This window comes from Arvicola amphibius, chromosome 2, assembly GCF_903992535.2.
Source record: "Arvicola amphibius chromosome 2, mArvAmp1.2, whole genome shotgun sequence".
NCBI lineage: Eukaryota > Metazoa > Chordata > Mammalia > Rodentia > Cricetidae > Arvicola > Arvicola amphibius.
In genome coordinates this window covers 2,107,855-2,126,348 of record NC_052048.2, presented here as the reverse complement: position 1 = coordinate 2,126,348, position 18,494 = coordinate 2,107,855, and the positions used below count along the sequence as shown (strand labels likewise).

Here is an 18,494-nt window from a genome sequence, read left to right as displayed (position 1 = left end):
CCAGAAGGAAGTTCATCAGCTACTCTCAGGGAAGGTGAGGATGCTGAGCAGTATAGTGCACACGTAGTCAGAGACACCAAAAAACACCGTCTGCTCTGCTGAGTGTCTAAGCTTACCTTTCACACATAATTACAAAATGTTTGCTTCTGCCAAGCACTGAAGTAAGTGCTGTAGATAATAAGAACTAAGTGCAGGCCACACAGCAGGGCGCTGGATTGGAGGCTGCAGATTATCGAGATACAATCCCAAGGCTTATTATAAGCTAGGTCATGGCACCATTTAATATCACCTGATGTCTTCTTTCCCAAAAGAAGTAAATTTTATTCTACAGGACCATTCTAAGCAATACAGTATAATTAGTCTTCATACAACTTTTAAAACAGAATCAACAGGATTGTAGAAAGCAAAGACTGCATTTAAGAAACAATGACTGAGGGACGAGAAGATGGCTCAGCATTGGCTGTTCTTCTAGAGGACCTGGATTTAGTTCCCAGCACCCATGTCATGGCAAATAACCATTTGTAACTCCAGTTTCAGGGGATCGATGCCCTCCTCTCGCCTCTCCAGGCACCAGGCACATAGGGTGCACAGACATATATGCAGACAAACGCCCACACACAGGTGACTGGAGAGGTGGCTACAAGGACGAAGAGCAGCTGCTGTTTCAGCAGAGGTCTCAGGTGTGGTCCTGGCACCAGCACGGCGGTGTTCACACCTGTCTGGAACTCCACAGACATAGGTTCAAGTGTAGCACTGATACATACAAAATAAATAAATCTATTTAAAAATTTTAAAGTGTTCAAACATACTTACAGTGAAATAAATAAATCTTGAAAAAGAATAGCAACAATGCTTAAGAGTCACCTCCTCTAGCATGATCTTAAGTAAGTGACATCTCAGGTCATAACTCAGCAAGCACAAACACTACACACAGTGGGAGAAATGAACGGTGGTGGCACAGAACTTTCTGGGCAGTGAAACTACTCTCGATGGTACCATGGTGGATATATACTATCACACAACTGTCCATTCAAAGGAGTGACCTCTGAGAGGGAGCCCCCAGGTGAACTATAGACCTCCATGCAAGTCTCATGGATTATGACAGTAAGCCACTCTGGAGCTCGATGCTGATAAAGGAGATATGGGAACTCTGACCTTTCCACTCATATCTGCTGTGAACTTATAACTACTCTAAAAAATAATGAACTTGAAAGTAGAAAAAAAACTTACATGTAAACATGCCATCTTAAAAACACAAATATTTACCTCCCAATATACCATATCTCATCGCAATGGTACAAGTATTGTATAGACACAGAAATGAGAAAATACTTATGCACTACCCATCTAGAATACTGGGTTAAGGGGCTTGTCTGTTTCATTAACATTAAATCTAGAAAGAGAAAGCAGACGTCCCAAAAGGCTGTGCTCAGGGTTTGAAATTTTCTTCTAAAGATACTGCAACCTTAATTATTTAAGGCACCAACCGAGAGAGTCAATTCCAAAGGTAAAGGACATCCTTGTATGTAATTACTAGTAATGACAAGGCCTTACAGATCTCCCTCCATACTAGAATACTCATTTTTAATAAGTCTTGTAGCTCAAGTTCAGCTTAATGGATGGATGACAGTGGTCAGAGTCTGAAGAGACTATGAGACTTCACCAACCAACAGCCAAGTACAAAGATATGCAGCAGATATGCTGTATGAAGAGATGCACAAAGTCCCAGGAGTGATGAAAAGCCCTCTTACTCAATAAAATCAGTCTGTTCCCACTCATTAGTCCCCTTCAATATTTAATAGAATTCTAGATAAAAGGAACCATCTTGGGTCAGAAGAGATGACTTGAGGGTTAAAGTGCTTTCTGCTCTTCCAATACTGGGGTTCAGTTCCCAGAACCCACAACAGACAGTCTGCAACATGGCATACACATATAGGCACATATTTAAACAAAAATCTTAAAACTTTAAAGAGGAAACAGCTCATGCTAGTGTTTCTGGGTGTGTTGTTTGTTTTAGCTTTCTGAGACAGGGCTTCATGATGTAGACCTGGCTCTGAACCACTGATCCTCCTGCCCCAACCTCTTAAATACTGGGATTACAAGTATGCACACACACTTGACTCTCACTTTAATATTTCTGGATAAAAGTAACATTTTCACCTCTAGTAAGAGCTTTCTAGTAAAACTGCTAGAAACCCAGAAAGCTCTAATATTCACTGTTTTTCTTCAACTATATTCAATCTCAATATTAAAAATCTTCCATCCAGGAAAATTGGTAATTAAAAGAAAAAGACTCTTCAAGTGTACTAGGGACTATGTCTGTAAAAAACAAACAAACATTTAAGTACATTTTTGTTTGATAATCTGAAATTGGGTAACCTTAAATATAGGCCATCTTGGGAACAAAAATGGGATAGAGAAAACACCTTTTCTTAAACCCTGGGAACAGCCCTACCTGTACCCCAGACAACACCCTGATAAACAAACAGTTCAGACACAAAGTTCCCAGGGGTCACATGTGGTTTTCATCACTCATGGTTTTGCAGTTCCCAGAATGAGACAGCTTTTCCTTTATGCTGTTCATAAAATGAACCTTTTGTCTGTTTCCATACTTAACCCAAGCCCAGGAAAGAAGTGAACTTTGACCCTCCTGCTTCAGTGTCCCAAATGCTAGGATCATAGGTGTACATCATCACACCTGGCTCCAAACCAAATTCTAAACAATGTTCATATACTTTTACAGTTAAAATTTTTAATTAAAATTTTAAATAAAAATTAAAATTTATTTGAGTCAAAATATACTATGGAAAAGAAACACTATGTTAGACTTTCCTAAGGCCTGATAGTTTTTGAAGTCATAAAGATTATTTATATACTAAAATATTTTAACAAATGCATAGTTTCCAGCAGAAAAAATGGTCTAGGTTTCTATGGTGATGACACCATTTACACTTTACCTCTGCCACTCTCTCTGCTGGGGTGAAAGGTCAAACACTGCCTGCCAAAAAAGAGAACACAGTCACTGACAAATCCCTTGGTGTTAATATAGCACCAGTTTAAATGTTTTTATATGAATAAGAAACAAACTTATATACTGCTAAGACATAGTCAATATTTAATCTGTAATGTTTTATACAACGATAGCATAGAGAAGCTTCCCTTAGGACAACTATCTTCTTGGTATTTGCAGGAACAAACACAAGCTGACAATCAGAAGCACAAAATGGGTATCGGGACTGAAAACCAGTCAAGCTCAGCACTGTTGAAACTGGAAACTAAGACTGAAAGGGCACCACGGGGGCGGGGGGGGGGGGGGGGGGGCAGGGCACCACGGGGGTGGGGGGGTCAGGTGACAGATGGGCACAGCTAAGTGGGAACCCAGGCACCACAGCCCTTCCGCCTCTTAGGAAAGCCGCAAACAAAACCATACACCTTTGCTGAAAAAGAAACCCCAAAAGCCCAATAAAATGAAAACAAAAATCACAAAATTAAGACTAATAGTGCGCAGAGGCCACGGGGGCAAGGAGAATGCTCAGCTGGCAACGCACTTGCCTTGCAAGCAAGAACCCGAGTCTGCGCCCATGCAAAGCAGCCAAGCATGCAGCATATGCGTGGAACCCAGCACTGCGGCAGACACGGGTGGGCCAGCCAGCCTCGCCTAGTGGCTAGGGTTCCAGGATGGTGAAAGAGATGCTTATCGCAAAAACCATGGTGGGCAGCACCTTTCCCAATGCCAACAGTCTAAGCACGTGTGGCAGTGGGCACACACACTATAAGCTACCAAAAAACACTATAACTGAATATTCTAAAAACAGTATAAAATGCAAATGTCTCAATGTTTACTGGTAACCATTTTGATACAAATCTGCAGATCACACTCCAGTATGTTATAACGGTATCTGAATTTATAAAGTAAATTACATTTACTTACTCCATGTAAATTACAATAAAATAAACTTTGTTAGTAGAAAAATAGAGATCAGAAGAGGGGATTAGAGTTGCAATAATAAATTATTTTTCTATAAACATTTCTACTTTAGGCATGCTTTATGGTCTTAATATGAACTATCTGCCTCGGATTTCTAAGCAGAACCCAGAACCCCAGCTAATGGTGTAACTGTGGAAGCCTGCAGAAACTCGGGGAAGTCAATCACTGCGCTGGTGTTTACTTCAGGTGTCCTGGCTCTTTTCCGTCTCTCTGTCACCTGTCCACATGGGATGAAAGCTCCTGTCACACACTGCAGCATTCAGGATGTTCTCCCAAGTACAAGAGGCCAAGGAGCCATGGCCTGAACCCTGAAAGCTGTCAGCCAGAACCAATAGCTGCTCCCTCAAGTTGTCTCTGACAGGGATTTTGTCACAGGGACTTAATGTAATGAAAACAAGCACAGACCAAAGACAAACAAATTTTTTTTTTTTTTTTTTTTTTTTTTTTTTTTTTTTTTGGCTGTAAACTAAAGTTAAATCAGCAATCAGAACTAATCCAGGGTTTTCCTGTCTCAACCCAGTCAATGGACTGAACTCTAGTCTTCCTCCATCTTTGGTCATTATTCTGCAAGTCTGCTTAGTGACAAGAAAATGAATTTAAAAACAAACATGTAAATACATGCCATGGGACCAGAGGGCCACATGCTCTTCATGAAGCTGTTTTAGAGCTAGTTCTGATCAGGTACCAGTACAAGCGTACCTACCCTGTAACGTACTGTGTGGTGAGTCAGTTAAGAACAGCTTGTACCTTGAAACTACTAAGAGTATCAGCACTGGAAAAGGTAAATGCCAATAAGATTCCCTTCGAGTGTGATAAGAAAGCCACAGCTCAGATGTTTTTAAAGATTTAGGCTTGGTGAAAGTAGCACAGGTCATGAAGTCCTGAGACAACTACAAAGTACAACTTCTAATCTTACGGCAAATACAAGAGGAAGGAATCTGACAGGAAGCAGCAACCTGAGCTATAACAGACACTAGAGGCCTACCCAAAATGCCAGCTGTGGTTATTTCAAGCTCTTGATATTACGTTTAACTTTTCTCCATCACAAGTTTCTACAGAGAATTTAGATTACTTTTGAAATAAAAAGGAAAAAATAAGATATATTTCCTGCACAAATTTAAAAACCACATAAATCAAACTTACTGGTTCATAAGATAGACCATCTGCAGATGCAACCATAGTCTCTGCTAAATCCAGTACATCTGCTCCAACATCTGCATTAAAACAAAGTTTTTACATTCTGCACTCCGATCAAAACAACCATATGCTATAAAACAACAATAGAGATAACTTTTATTTGTTCAAAGTTAAAGAGTAGCATTAATTATGTAGCTTTTGTAGACAGTATTCCAAAATTTCATGATTTTATTTTTCTCATAGTAAAAAAGCTAAGGTTAATACACTGGCCAGCTTGCTAAAATTAAACAGCCTCTAACCATTAAAGATGCTGAATATAATTAATCACAAGAATTACTTTAAGGATTCAAAGTAATTATAAGGCAAATCTACTGAGACTTTTAAAAATACCAAATAGGAAATTTTACTTTGAAAGGCTAAAATTTTAATGGTATTCAAATATGGCATATATATATATATATATATAGGATCTGTGCTAACTCAAAACTTAGTCATAATGTATTTCCTTACCTCTTAAAACCATTAACCTAAAGAAAACTGAAACTGAAAAATGAGACTTTGTAACAGAACCCTCATCAGTCCTAGAGCGCAGGGTAAAGGTGTAAAAGGGTCGAGTCAAACGACGTAAGGTGGAGTGTGGGTCGAAACCTGACTCCCCACACAGATAGACAGTCTGCCTAAATCACAACTGACTGCGAAAGCCTTGCACGGTTTTCTTTACACTGTAGTCACGTTCAGAAAAGTCAGTGAGTTGACAGCTTGGTGGAGGTGACGGTGTACTCACATTGACACTTCATGGCAACAGTAATGTCTATGTTGATTCTCAACTTGCTGCAAGAGAAAAGGGCAGCTGTCAGTACCTATCAATCAGCAAAACACCAGAAATGAAAATCAACACACCTATGAAAAATGTGGATTTCAGGCAGGAAAACACAAGTTAGAACTTAACTTGCATTCCTTAAAATCAGAATAAGAACGTTAAAAAAAATTCTCTTTTGTGTGACCCTCCTGATGTGGTTATGGGGAACTGAACTCTGATTCTCTGCAAAAGCATCTCTCTGGGCTCCTAAACATTTCTGCTTCTCCATGTTTAACAGTCATCTTCGTTAATAGCGACTCCACAGCCAAAATAATCCCAAAAAACTAAAGCTCGCCTATTTAAACTTCAGATAGAACTGTTAAGGACGTGAAACCTGAGTCAAAAAGGTATTCCAAGTTTTTTCTTCCATTTATCATAAAAACCACACATCATACATTATGTTGAGTGTCCTTCAGTGCCATTTCCTTACTGTGGAATAGAAAGTAGATGCTTCAGGTTCAAGCACACATGCCAAACAGAAAACAGCCAGCCTTAGGACAAAGGAGAGCAAACTACCAGGAAAGCCTCTGATGTTATGGATTTTACAGCCCTTTCACTCTGAGATGGGCTCTCACTGGGCAGCCTTGGCTGGCCTGAATTTATGTAGATCAGGCTGGCCTTGAGCTCACAGAGATTCATTTGTTTCTGCCTCCTGAGTGGGGGATTAAAGGTGTGTACCACCATAACTGGCTTTACATGGCCTTTAAATAATAGTCAACCAATGCTTTGTTTTCAAATGACTAGTTCATATAAAATTAACTTTCAAATAGTAGAATTAACCACTATGTGGTGGTTTGCATGAGAAATGTCCCCAGTTTGGCGAGGTCTTGCTGGAGGAAGGACATTACTCCCGCTTCTTCTCATTCTCTTGTGTTAGCTCCAGCGGGCATGCCACGCCTTCTCTGGTATTATGGACTCTAGCCCCTGGAGCCACAAATCAAAAAACCCTCTTTCTTCTACAAGTTATTTTTGGCCAAGATATTTTATCAATCAACAGATAAGTCACTAATACGCATTACTAATAGGAGAATGGCAAAAACACACTCAGTTCTGTGCTTCTTATCAACAGGAATCAATTTTTTTCAGAGCATCATAGTCTTAAAATTGTCTGGAACTCTAACCCCTGATATCAGTACACGCGAGGCTCAGGGAGAGTTGGAAGAACCAGTGGTGGAGGCCAAGAAGACAGTTTCCTGATCTACCCGAGACCACAAAGAAAATCAAGTGTTTCAATGATGCTGAACACAAAGGAAGTAAAAGCAGCATTTGGGTCTGAGAAGTCACCAGTACCCTGAATAGTAACAGATGAGGGTGTTACAGGCAGACACCGAGGCCAGACAAGAATTAGCTGCATGACTAGCCCAATGCTATGCATAATTCACAAACTGCGAGTTATTTAGCTCATAAGCCCGTGAGAAAAGCCCTAAACTTACTATTTCTATTTTACGGAACAGAAAACCAGAGCACACACAATACAGAGTTAATGGCGTCCTGAATTGTGTACATGACATAGTCACAGCAGAGCTGGGATGTAAAAGAAGAGTGGACGTAGCTCTCTGCCCACTATCTGCAACCCACCAGAAACGTCCAATGAAGCAATGGAATGACTGTCGAGCTACTTTTGTCTCTTAGTACTTGGTCTTCATGGGTTTAACAGTAAGTTAGGTTAAAACTCAGCTTAGCTTAAGCATGACTGCCACCACATCTGCAGGCTTAACAAAAAACCATGTTTCTAAGTGATTTTTTTTTTTTGAGATGGTAAATAAGTGCATAATGAACCTGCTTTAGAATTTAAACAGTATTTAGAGGATTCTAAAATGCTTCAATTAATATAAACAACTAATGAGGATTTCCAGTGTTATTTCTTCAAAACTAAAATAAACCAAAACCAAACCAAAACAATGGATAGTTTAAAAAGATGTTGTTTTTTTAAAAGTGCATCTAAGGGTATCAAGAAGAAAAACTTGGTTACCTAGAAAAATCCTTGTCTACTTCATATTCGTACTTCATCCAGGTATCTTGATACACTGAGAATTCCATTATTGTTAATAAAGCCATAGTAGTAAATGCTATTAGAGAAACTGAGGAAGCAAAAAAAAGAAAAATAGAATTAAAATAAAAAGGTAAACAGGTATCTTAAGCAGGATTAAAATGAGGTTAAAAAAAAAGTTTTCAACATGAACATTATTTGAATAAACAGTACAAATGATTTCTCTTAAAACATGACAGATGTTTTAAAACAGCTTAGAAATGAAAGCATGGAGCACAAACAGGAACACAAACATCTGTGTCCTGAGAAAGAGCTGCTTGCCTTCAGTTTCAACAGTGCCTAACCCCAGAAGACAAAACTTTACATTAGCACAGGTGTGTACTGCTCACAGCAGTCACAGACAGAATAAGTAGTAAGCATGTTGACAACACCGACTTAGAGACACTTCCCTCATTATTAAGAAACACATATGCACTTATAATGCAACTTAAAACAAACAAACTAGGTCCTGAGATAAAAAATCAGATGAGCTCTCTAAGACCCTAAAATAGTTCCACGTACTTTGCAATGTCCTAACTATATTACTGTATTGCAAATTAAGTAGACACCTAGCTGTGAGAACTCGCGGACCAGCACACGACACAAGGCTGTGCACCCAGAGCAGGCGCTCCTCACTCTTCACTCACGGGGGCAGAACTAGCAAGCCGTTTTATTGCACTTTATTTTATTTACTTGAGTTTTTTGTTTGTTTGGGAGGTTTTGTTTTGTGGGGGGTTTTCGCTTTTTATTTTGTTTTTGAGCCAGAGTCTCAAGAAATCTATAACTATTTGAAGCTAGTCTATAACTGGCTACGTAACCAAAAATGATCTTGAAGTGGAGATCCTCCTGCCTCCACCTCCTTAGTGTTGGGATTACAGGTATGTGCCACCACCAGGGCTCCACACAGGCTAGGCAAGCATTACCAAGTGATTATACGCACCTTTCATTACACATTTCTCTACCCAATGATGCTGCAACAGCATATGACTGTTATCTTATTAATTCACCACAGGGGAAAAAATAATAGGAAGTATTATTATAGGCAGAGACTTTTCCTATTCTTTATCACTTACTTTATTTAACAAATGCTCTAAGCACTTACACATAAAAAGTTACATAATACATTCGCCATTTGCCCTAGCAATATAAACACTAACACCCTCACTTCCCGGAGAGCTAAGGCAGAAGGACTTTCTCACAGCAGCCTTTACTGTCACCCGAGGCAGAACGGAACAGGGCTGCACCGGCAGCCTTTCCTAACTCCCTCCACTGTCAAGTCTATTTATACGTAAGAATATAATATATAATATAAAATGTATAATCTATAAACACAGCAGCACGAATGTATAATCTATAAACACAGCAGCACGCAGCTGCAACAGCACCACAGGTGAACTGTACCACCTGACCACTGATGTGTAATAATATAATAATATATAATATGCATAATCTACAAACACAGCAACATGCAGCTGCAACAGCACCACAGGTAAACTGTACCCCTGACCACTGACGTGTAATAAGCACTGCCAGGCGCTACAGAGAACACAGACAGTTAAAGCAGAGCCATTCGGCACAGGATGAACAGTTCCAAAGCCAGCGCCCACACGTTGGTGATCTACTGACCAGAGTCTGGAGCGAGCTCACCTGTTCCCCCACTGGCTGATGTCTCCACATAGCTGTCAGGAACCTTGGGAAAGGCGTCTAACTCTTTCACCAAACTTAAGGTTTTTTTCCGATTCAGTCGCCTCATCTTCAGATAAACCTTCCTCTTCCTTCATATAGTCATGCTAAGGAACAAAGAGGCAAATGAATATACGACCAATTTTCTCAGAAATCAGCATATTCAACTCTCCTTGACAAAACAAAATAGTGTGCCCATTTTACCCTCTTCTCCATTTTCACTCTGACAAAATTATGAATGAAAGGCAATATACAAACACAAATTAAATAGAAAAACAATCAAAAGTGGGAGACAGTCACATTTTCACATTTAAATTGTTCAAATTTAAATGTTAAATTTTAACATTTAAAACGTTTATTTTGTATTAAGTTGACAAATTATATATACATATGTATAACTATATATAATTTCCATATATATGGAAAAAGAAGTTATAAGGCAACAAGAGCTGTAAGTTCTCAGATACTGATATTAGCAACACAGGTGCTTCTCAGTGTCCACGGGGAGCCAATTACAAAGTCAGAAAGACACAGTGCTCATGCATTTCCTCAGAGAGCAGGCTTGCAAATGGCCCCAGCACATATTCTCAAACATTTTAAAATCATCTAGTGATTTTAAAATTGTATATGACATCATTGTAGATGATGTCTGCCCGTGCATGTAGACACGTACATGTGCACGTGAAAGCCAGAGATCAATGCTAAGGATTCTTCTCGATCTCTCCACCTTACTCTTTGAGACAAGGTTTCCCAGTGAACCTGGAGCTAATCAATTCAGATAGACTGATGGCCAACAAGCCCCAGGCATCCTCCTGTCTCTGAGGAACATGCCACCACACACAGCCTTTAACATGGGCACTAAGGATCCAAACTCTTTAGGCTTGTGCAGCAGGCACTTGACTGAGTCACCTCCAAAGGCCTCTTATTAAACAGTAAAAGTGTTCATGTCTCTTTAAGGCAAAATCTGACTCTTCCCTAAACTCAGTCCAAGTCTAGTACAGACTTCTGACAGCATACCCTCCAGCCCAACTCTACATCTTATTCCCCTCTCTCCTGACTAAACTGGCTCAAGGCTGTCATCTGTCGTGGTACTAAATCCAAGAGAAAAACTTCATGCTGTAGCTTTGTCTAGAACATACTGATACCCATGGTCTTACTCCCCATGTGTGTGTGTGTGGCTTGCACACATGCATGAGCACATGTGTTATGTGAAAGAGAAATTTTCTTAATGATAGTCTCTTGCCTTGACCTAAGAAATTCAGCAAGCACCCAAATCTCAAAATCATAAACTGAAAAGTCAAACTGCTTCAAAACCCAAGACTTTGAAAGTGGACATGATACTCATTTTCCCTCTAGATTTGGCTTCCTCCTCATCTTCATTTCAGCCACGATCCCTCAGAAAACTCCCTCCTTGCCTTGTACTACACACTTCTGTCCCGGCAGCCCAACGCTGAGCTACTTCACTACTGGTTTTCTTCCACTTTCTTGTCTTAATGATTGACAGTACACACCAAACTGCACAAGCCAGAATCACAGGTTTGCCTTCAGACTTAGCTTCTTCCTAAGTTTCTCTGTTTGCTTTCTTCCCGGGGCACAGAAGGCCTTTACTAGGTACATTTGTCTCAATGGCCACAACCTGTGCTTCGCTGCACTCCCTGACTACTGGGAATCAATTGCTAACAGCATCAGATGGCACATCATCTGCCTTGAAGCCCTCCAGTCCCTTCCCATGACACAGGAGTCGGGCCACCCAACATGGCTGCAGAGCCCTCCACAGACCACGCCCACCACACACCGTGTCTTCCCTGAGTTCCAGTTCCGCTGAGAATCAGTGCTCACTCTGCTCTTTCTGCAGCGTTAGTTTCCTGCCGTCTCTCCCAGTCTCATGTGACTGACTCCACTCACTCTTCTGGGCCTGTGTACCTATAGCTGGTTCTAGCCACTAACTGCATATCCTGTTTACCCCACAGGACAGTCAAAGGAGGAACCATGTCTAACTTCACCTTTGCAAGGCCAATGCCTGACACAGCAGGCAGGTAAGCCTTAAGAGATGGAAGGGAAACCTCCACAGCAGCAGATTCCAAATCCAACTGCCATATTTGGGTAAATGAACTTTTAAACCGCTGCCTAAGAGGAAAGGTTCTGTTTTGTTCACTAGAGAGTCACCAGCTTTAAACAGTGGCTCTAAACGTTGAAGAAATAAATAGGGGATTCTACTTTCAAAACTTACGTATAGTTTTCAAAGTAAGCTTTATAAGTAGAGCTCCTTTTAAATTATACCAAGAAACGTGGGAAGTAGCTGTCAGTCTAACAAACTCCAAGAACAAACACAATCTATGCATTTCCCCTCTCTTGAGCCAGACAGTAGAGCCCACGTGGCCACCACCCAGTCTCAGGCCTCCCCCACGACTATTTCCTAGGATCACCACTGTCGAAGGAAGCAGGCTGCCACTCGACTTCTCCTGCCCATTCCTGCAAGCTCACTAACGACTTCCTAGAAGCCCATTCCATTTCCGACACTTGTCGCTGTATAAACCATTGTTGTGACACAAACAAGTTATCCAATGCTTGAAAAAAAAAAAACCAACCTGCTCTATGAAATCCTACTTCCTCATGTTGTAATTCCCATTTAATACTTCATTCCGAAGATTCTCAGGGTAAAAAACTTATGTGTTCTTAATCATATTTCGCACCCCAGCGCTTCTCTTTGACGTCTGCCTTCCCCTAATAATAGCAGTCAGACATACAGAACTAACTTTCATGTTAAGTACCATTCAATACACTTGACATATGAACTTACTCTTCTATACCGCAGATGCCATTCTGATTCCTTCTCATAAATAAAAACAGTAATACATTTTTCACAGGAAGGTAAAAGTGGCACTGTGCAGAACAGGGATTTGGTCCCATGCAGCCTAGCTGCAAAGTTGGCTCCAAATTCCAGCGCCCCTGCCTTCAGTTCTTGTTGCCAACTTCTATGGGTATCTAGGTGCACAGGTGCATTCAAGACTGCCCCACGGCCTCTACACCTGAATCAGTCAGTACCTGTCTCTACCCCCATTCCACCACCATCTGATGTCTCCAAAGGCACTGTACACATGTGGTGTATACACACATATGTAGGCAAAACACCATTCACATTAAAAAAAAAAGATGCAGTAGATAGCACAGGGTTTTTTGCTTTGGATATCCTTTAGTAAAATCAACACTGTAACTTTATCCATTTCCATCTTCAAACACAGCCTTTGATGGCATTATTCTTGTATAAAGCCTTTGCACAATCTTTCTGTTCACTGATAACACCGCATGTACACTTTAGTAATCTCTAATACCACTTCTGGTTTCTCTGCTGTCTCTCCTAAACTGTCCTTTAAAAAAGTAACAAAAATTAAACCTCACGGATATAGTGGTGGCAACTAAGACAATACTTGGACATCTGCTTAAGAACTAAGAAGCCTCTTCATGTTGAAATAGACCCCACACTCCTGAGAGCAACATACAGTCCATCTCACCATTGTGTCCATTGACTAGAATGAGAATAAAATACAGAACTCAGAAAACTTCATACAGTCTGCTCAATTAAGTTTATTACTTCTGAAAACAAAAAGGAAAGAATTTATTTTGGAATGAGACTTATCTTTTTATTTACATTTAAGGGGAGGGAGACCCGTGTCACGGCACGCATGCGGATGCTAGAGAAGAACCTGCAGGAATCAGTCCTCTCCTCCTACCGCCTGCGTCCTGGGGATGAAAAGCAAGCATCAGGCTCGGGGGCACCTGTACCAGATGAGCCACTCACTGGCACAAAAATGTATCTTCTATTATCAATGTTTCACGAGTCACCTGCTATTTATAACGTGCACTTCTCAATGAGAAATAGAAGATTAGCATACAACTACATTGTGGAATGAACTGAACTATGTCTTCAAAGAGATATGCTGAAGTCCTAGGCCTTGCCACTTGTGAAAGAACCTTATTTGGAAATATTCGGAATCTCATTTGGAAATAATCAGAGTGCATTAGGGCGATCCAAAAAAAGGACTGGTATCCTTTCAAGAACACATGGTGAAGGCCCCATTAGAGAGAGAATGTTACACAAAGACAGAGCAAGATTGCTCAGAAGCCAGGAAAGCAAGGAAGCATTCTGTCTCACACCTTCAGATGAAGCAGGACCTTTCCTACATCTTGGTTTTGGAATTTGAGTCTTGAAAACTGAAAAGAATAAACTTCCACTATTTTAAGCTTCCTAGTTTATAGTCAACAGATTTAATCCCATAAGTTTCTTAGTGATAAAAAGTTCACTGGGAAGACAAGTAGTGTGTGGCACAAGTTTTGTGATCTGAACCAAACTATCTTCTAGGAACTTACTAGCTATTATGACAAAGTGAAGATCCTCGACTTCTCAGAATTCCTTTCATATTGTCATCTAAGAGGGTAGTACATACGGGCTACGCCAGCTATAAATCAAAACAGAAGTGAGGTTTTATAAAATATCATTTTCAGAAGAGATCTGAGAAGCATTTCTAATCAGGATGTGAGCAAGTGTGAGCATACCCGAGGTTAGTGGATAATTCCACAAACCGAAGATGTACTTTAACAACGTAAATGTTAAGAAAGAGACATTCTAACAGGAGTCTCGAAGAGTCTGGAAGTGCTTTCCAGCAATAGGAAGTTAGGACAACAGCAGCTACTCAAACAAAGTTCACGGGATTAAAATAAGGAGATACAAATAGAAAATGTCTACAATATAAATGTTCTCCAGGAGCAAGAGAATGAGTTAACAAAGAAGTCTGGATATAACAAGACTGGATGGAGAAGAGGAAAGACAAATGTGTGCATTACTAACTAAGAGGGTCGCAGTTCTCCAAACCAAGGAAGACAAGTGTTCTAGAGTTCCTATTAACCATATCCCCCACTCCTCCAATGTTAATGAACTTTAGGGGTTAGAAGTACACTCTTCCACAGGATCTCCTTCATTTTCTGCTGTGCCGAGATGAGCAAACCACAGGAAACTTCAGGAGTCAAAACATGATAAGTAACAAAAACTAAGAGCAGTATGGTAGGTACTGTTCTAAATACTTCCATGACTTGAAATATGTACCCTTCCCAACTTTTCATGAGATCAGTAATACCTTGTTATTCTCATTTAATTGATGAGGAACCTGGGGCGCAGGAGTCAAATGATAAAGTCTCTGGCATTAAAACACAGAATTGAAATCTAGTAATACTATTCAATAGAATTTGTAGCACACAAAGTCTAAAACTAACTTCTCTTTAAAATGAATTATCATTTAAATGACTAACCCCGGTGAAAAAATTGCTAATTTTTTTTCCAAATCTGCGTTGCTCTTGTTCTAGATGACTTCCTCTCACAGACCTCTTATCTTGCCGTATTTCTGTAACGTGTACCACGAAGCTATTATAATACTCAGTAATGTCGTGAAGTTTACTATCAGAAAGCAAGCTTCTCCTCCTCCGAACCCTCACTACCAAAACATGGAACTTCTATGTGTCAGGATCCTCCTCTCTAAAGTGGAATAGTAATAATAACTTAAGGCAACTAATGAACAAGGCAGGCAAACAACTCCTCCGCAATCCGGCAGACTCGTTTCTTTCGGTATGTACGCGGGAGTTGTACGCATGAGGTGGAAGAACCGGAATCCGGAATTACAACTTCAAGCCAAAGTACAAAAAAAGTCTATTTTTAACTGTCTTTAATTGCTTCCGAGAACCTACCTCGCAGCACCGGAACAGCTGTTATCTGCCTACAGTCTGCAGGGCACTGAAAACCACACATAAAGTTAATGAGACGTTAGCTCAGGGAGCTGTCAGGTCCCGTCTACCGACGCCCACGGCAGTCCCGGAGCAGGAGCCGACCCATGCCCTCCCCTTCGGGCCGGGTCGGCAATGGACAACGGGACACACGCGGAGACACACGCACACCACCCGCCTCGGCGTCTGCGCCCGGCCAGGCCCGACCCGGCCCCTCTCCCGTGCCCACGACAGCGGGACGGGACAACGGAGGGCGCGGCCGGCCCGTGAGCGGCCGAGCGACGGAGCCCAGGGCCGCGGTGCGCGGACGCCGGCCACACTCGGCAGGAACGCCCCCAGGCAGCGGAGCGGCTCGGCCGCCAGCGGCTCCACGCAGAGCCACGGGGATCCGACCTGGGCCAGCGTCGGGACAGCCGTGAGCCCTTCGGCCGCGCCCACGTCCCCGTTCGCTGCGGACGACCGCGGGAAACGGCCCCGGCGGGGTCTCGGCATCTTACCCAGTGCTACGGTTCCAGCCGGCCGCCATGTTTCACAGAAGCCCGGGTCGCCCGAGCCCGGCGTCCGCGAAGATCTCGCGAGAGCAGAAGCGACTCCCACAGCCGAACGGGTTCGAAAGGGAGCGCCAGCGGAGACCTCGCGATATCTCTCGCACGGATGGGGTGTGATGTAATCAAGCGGCGCGGTGAACCCGAAAGGGGCGTGGCTACGTGGGAATGAAGCAAAACCACGAGGGGCTGGCGTTGTCCAGGAAGGGAAAAGTTAATCTTCCGTGTGACAACGGCGACGGCGGGAGAAAACGGAATAGGAACGCGCTCGGCTCTTCAGACCGGAAGTGATCACGGTCCACCAAAAGCATCGGAGGTCTTTGTGGTCCAGATGGTTAAGGGGGCCCTGTCTGTGCAGTTTCCCTTTTCCTGGTCCAGAACCCTAGACGTCCCTTGTCAGGCTTGGGAATCGGTTTGAATTAAACAGTCATTGTGCTTTACATTTTCCCAAATCCTAGACTGTAAGGAAACATCAGCACGGGACAGAAGAGGGGATTTGGGAAAGGGGATGACTCCGAACTGCTGGACAGGGAGCCCATTCCAGCTCCTTTTTCACCCACCTGCTTCCAGATTTCACAGTCATGTGTCTTGGTCATTTCAAAATCAGGACTACCCAAAAGAAAGCAAAGGACAGTTATAACAACGGCGTATTTATGACGGGTGTTTTACACCGTCTTAAACACTTCTTTCTCGTTTAATCCTCGCTACTGCAAAGTGATACCATTATTTTTTAATTTTTTAAAGATTTATTATGTATATAGTATTCTGCCTACATATATCCTATGGGCCAGTAGAGGGCACCAGATCTTATTACAGATGGTTGTGAGCCACCATGTGGTTGCTGGCAATTGAACCCAGGACCTCTGGAAGAGCAGTCAGTCCTCTTAACCTCTGAGCCACCTCTCCAGCCCCCTGATACCATTATTTACTTGCTTAATAGGAAAGGAATTTTAGTTGGGGGGGGCAGAAGTGGTTAAGAGAGCTGTCAAAGAGAAACAGGCTGGGAAATCCTGACTACAGTACTAAACCATTCGAATCACATTGTTTAACTTCGTGAATACCCTTTACTGAGAGAAGAAATCTCATATATCCCAAACAAATACATGCCTTCTGAGAGCAACTTAATTTCCAGACTTTCAAGATTACTCCAATTAACTGAAAGTTCCCAGCTTAAGGAACCTAGTTGAATGGGTACAACTATTTCCGAGGTTAAATGCCCAGTCTGACATCTTAATGTCATGTGACTTGGACCATATTTTATTTCTTGGTATCTCCATTCCCTCATCTGTAAAATGGGCCCAATAGTGAGTTAATACATGCCTACAATACAACTCTATCTTAGCTGTAATCTTAGCCATAAAGACATCAACAGACATTCCTTGTCCCTTCCCTCTTCCAAGTCTGAGTGTACAGGCTCCTACTTGGATAGAGGCTGGGCTGTTGTTCACACAGTCACACCTGACCCTGAGTCTCCAGAGTGAGTTTCTTTTAGGGTAATAACTGTCCCCTGAGACTTAACTTTCACAATAAAGCAAAATAACTAACTCGATCATACTATTTTTTTAAAGTCACAATTCTCAAAGCTAAAATGAACATGAAAGTTAATTTTCCCCAAAGAGTGAAACTTGTTCATCATGGATCGTTTTCTTCTTTGTTGTTTTTGTTTGGTGATTGGGATCAAACTTGGGGCCTGATGCAAGTTAAGCTATACCACCGAGCCACACCGCCCATGCAACCTGCCTAATTTTATTAAGTTAATTTCCATGTGATTGGTGGTGTTATATCTCAGGAGAAAAATCTTTTCAGAAGATCCACCCTGTGATGTTTTACTAATTGAGCACAGGCTTTAGTGTGGGGTGAACAACTGGTTCAAAGCAACCCGTAGTCAGTGAAAAAGCATCTTTTTATTTCTCTGTGGTTTGAGTATGAGCTTCAGCAAGTAAATAACAGAAGTAAAAGAAACTGATATTTCTTTACTATCCAAAGACTCACATGTATCTCATATGGATTTTGTGTTTTATTCCCACCCCAAATCTATTCCTTCTCTCTCTATAGATAAAGGAACTTCACCACCAGCCTCAAATTTGATTGGATTGCAGTCTGTGTTTCCTTTCCCTCCCTAGCTGCCAATCCCAGTGGTCAGTTTGTTCATAAAACTCCTTCCCAGCTTCTCGGCTGTACACCAGAGCCCCCTTTGTCACATGCTTCAGCAATAGGTGATTGCTAATTTTCTGCTCAAATTTTGTATCAGCTAGCCTCTGCTTGCTGAGACAGACTTGACCTGTATCCCAAGCTGGCCCTGACCCTGGGGAAATTCTTCTGCTTCAGCCTCCTAAGTGCTGGTGTGACAAGTGTGAGCCACCATATTTGGCTGTATACACATTTTCAAACAGTGAGGATAATGTACTTCCATCATTTTCCCATGTACCATTTTGGACCTTGAAAAGTCTGAGTTTACTTGTTTATGTAAGTGCATAGGTT

The 18,494-nt window shown here is 41.7% G+C and overlaps 1 protein-coding gene across 4 annotated transcripts in view; it reads right to left on the bottom strand.

The window, feature by feature from the left end:
• The window catches only part of Ergic2 (ERGIC and golgi 2), a 30,880-nt gene extending 14,768 nt beyond the window's left edge, over positions 1-16,112 (bottom strand). The window contains exons 1-8 of one of the 4 annotated variants that reach the window (XM_038318447.1): positions 15,966-16,022; positions 15,433-15,478; positions 13,346-13,437; positions 9,661-9,803; positions 7,957-8,065; positions 5,910-5,956; positions 5,132-5,202; positions 2,958-2,998 (exon numbers count right to left, since the gene is read on the bottom strand). In XM_038318447.1, the coding sequence (XP_038174375.1) occupies positions 2,958-2,998; positions 5,132-5,202; positions 5,910-5,956; positions 7,957-8,065; positions 9,661-9,766 (374 nt within the window). In that variant the 5' untranslated portion in view covers positions 9,767-9,803; positions 13,346-13,437; positions 15,433-15,478; positions 15,966-16,022. Of the gene's footprint in view, positions 1-2,957; positions 2,999-5,131; positions 5,203-5,909; positions 5,957-7,956; positions 8,066-9,660; positions 9,804-13,345; positions 13,438-15,432; positions 15,479-15,965 lie in introns of all 4 variants that reach the window. The other 3 variants (XM_038318446.1, XM_038318448.1, XM_038318445.1) reach the window with 3 other exon arrangements.
• Positions 16,113-18,494: the final 2,382 nt, after the last annotated feature.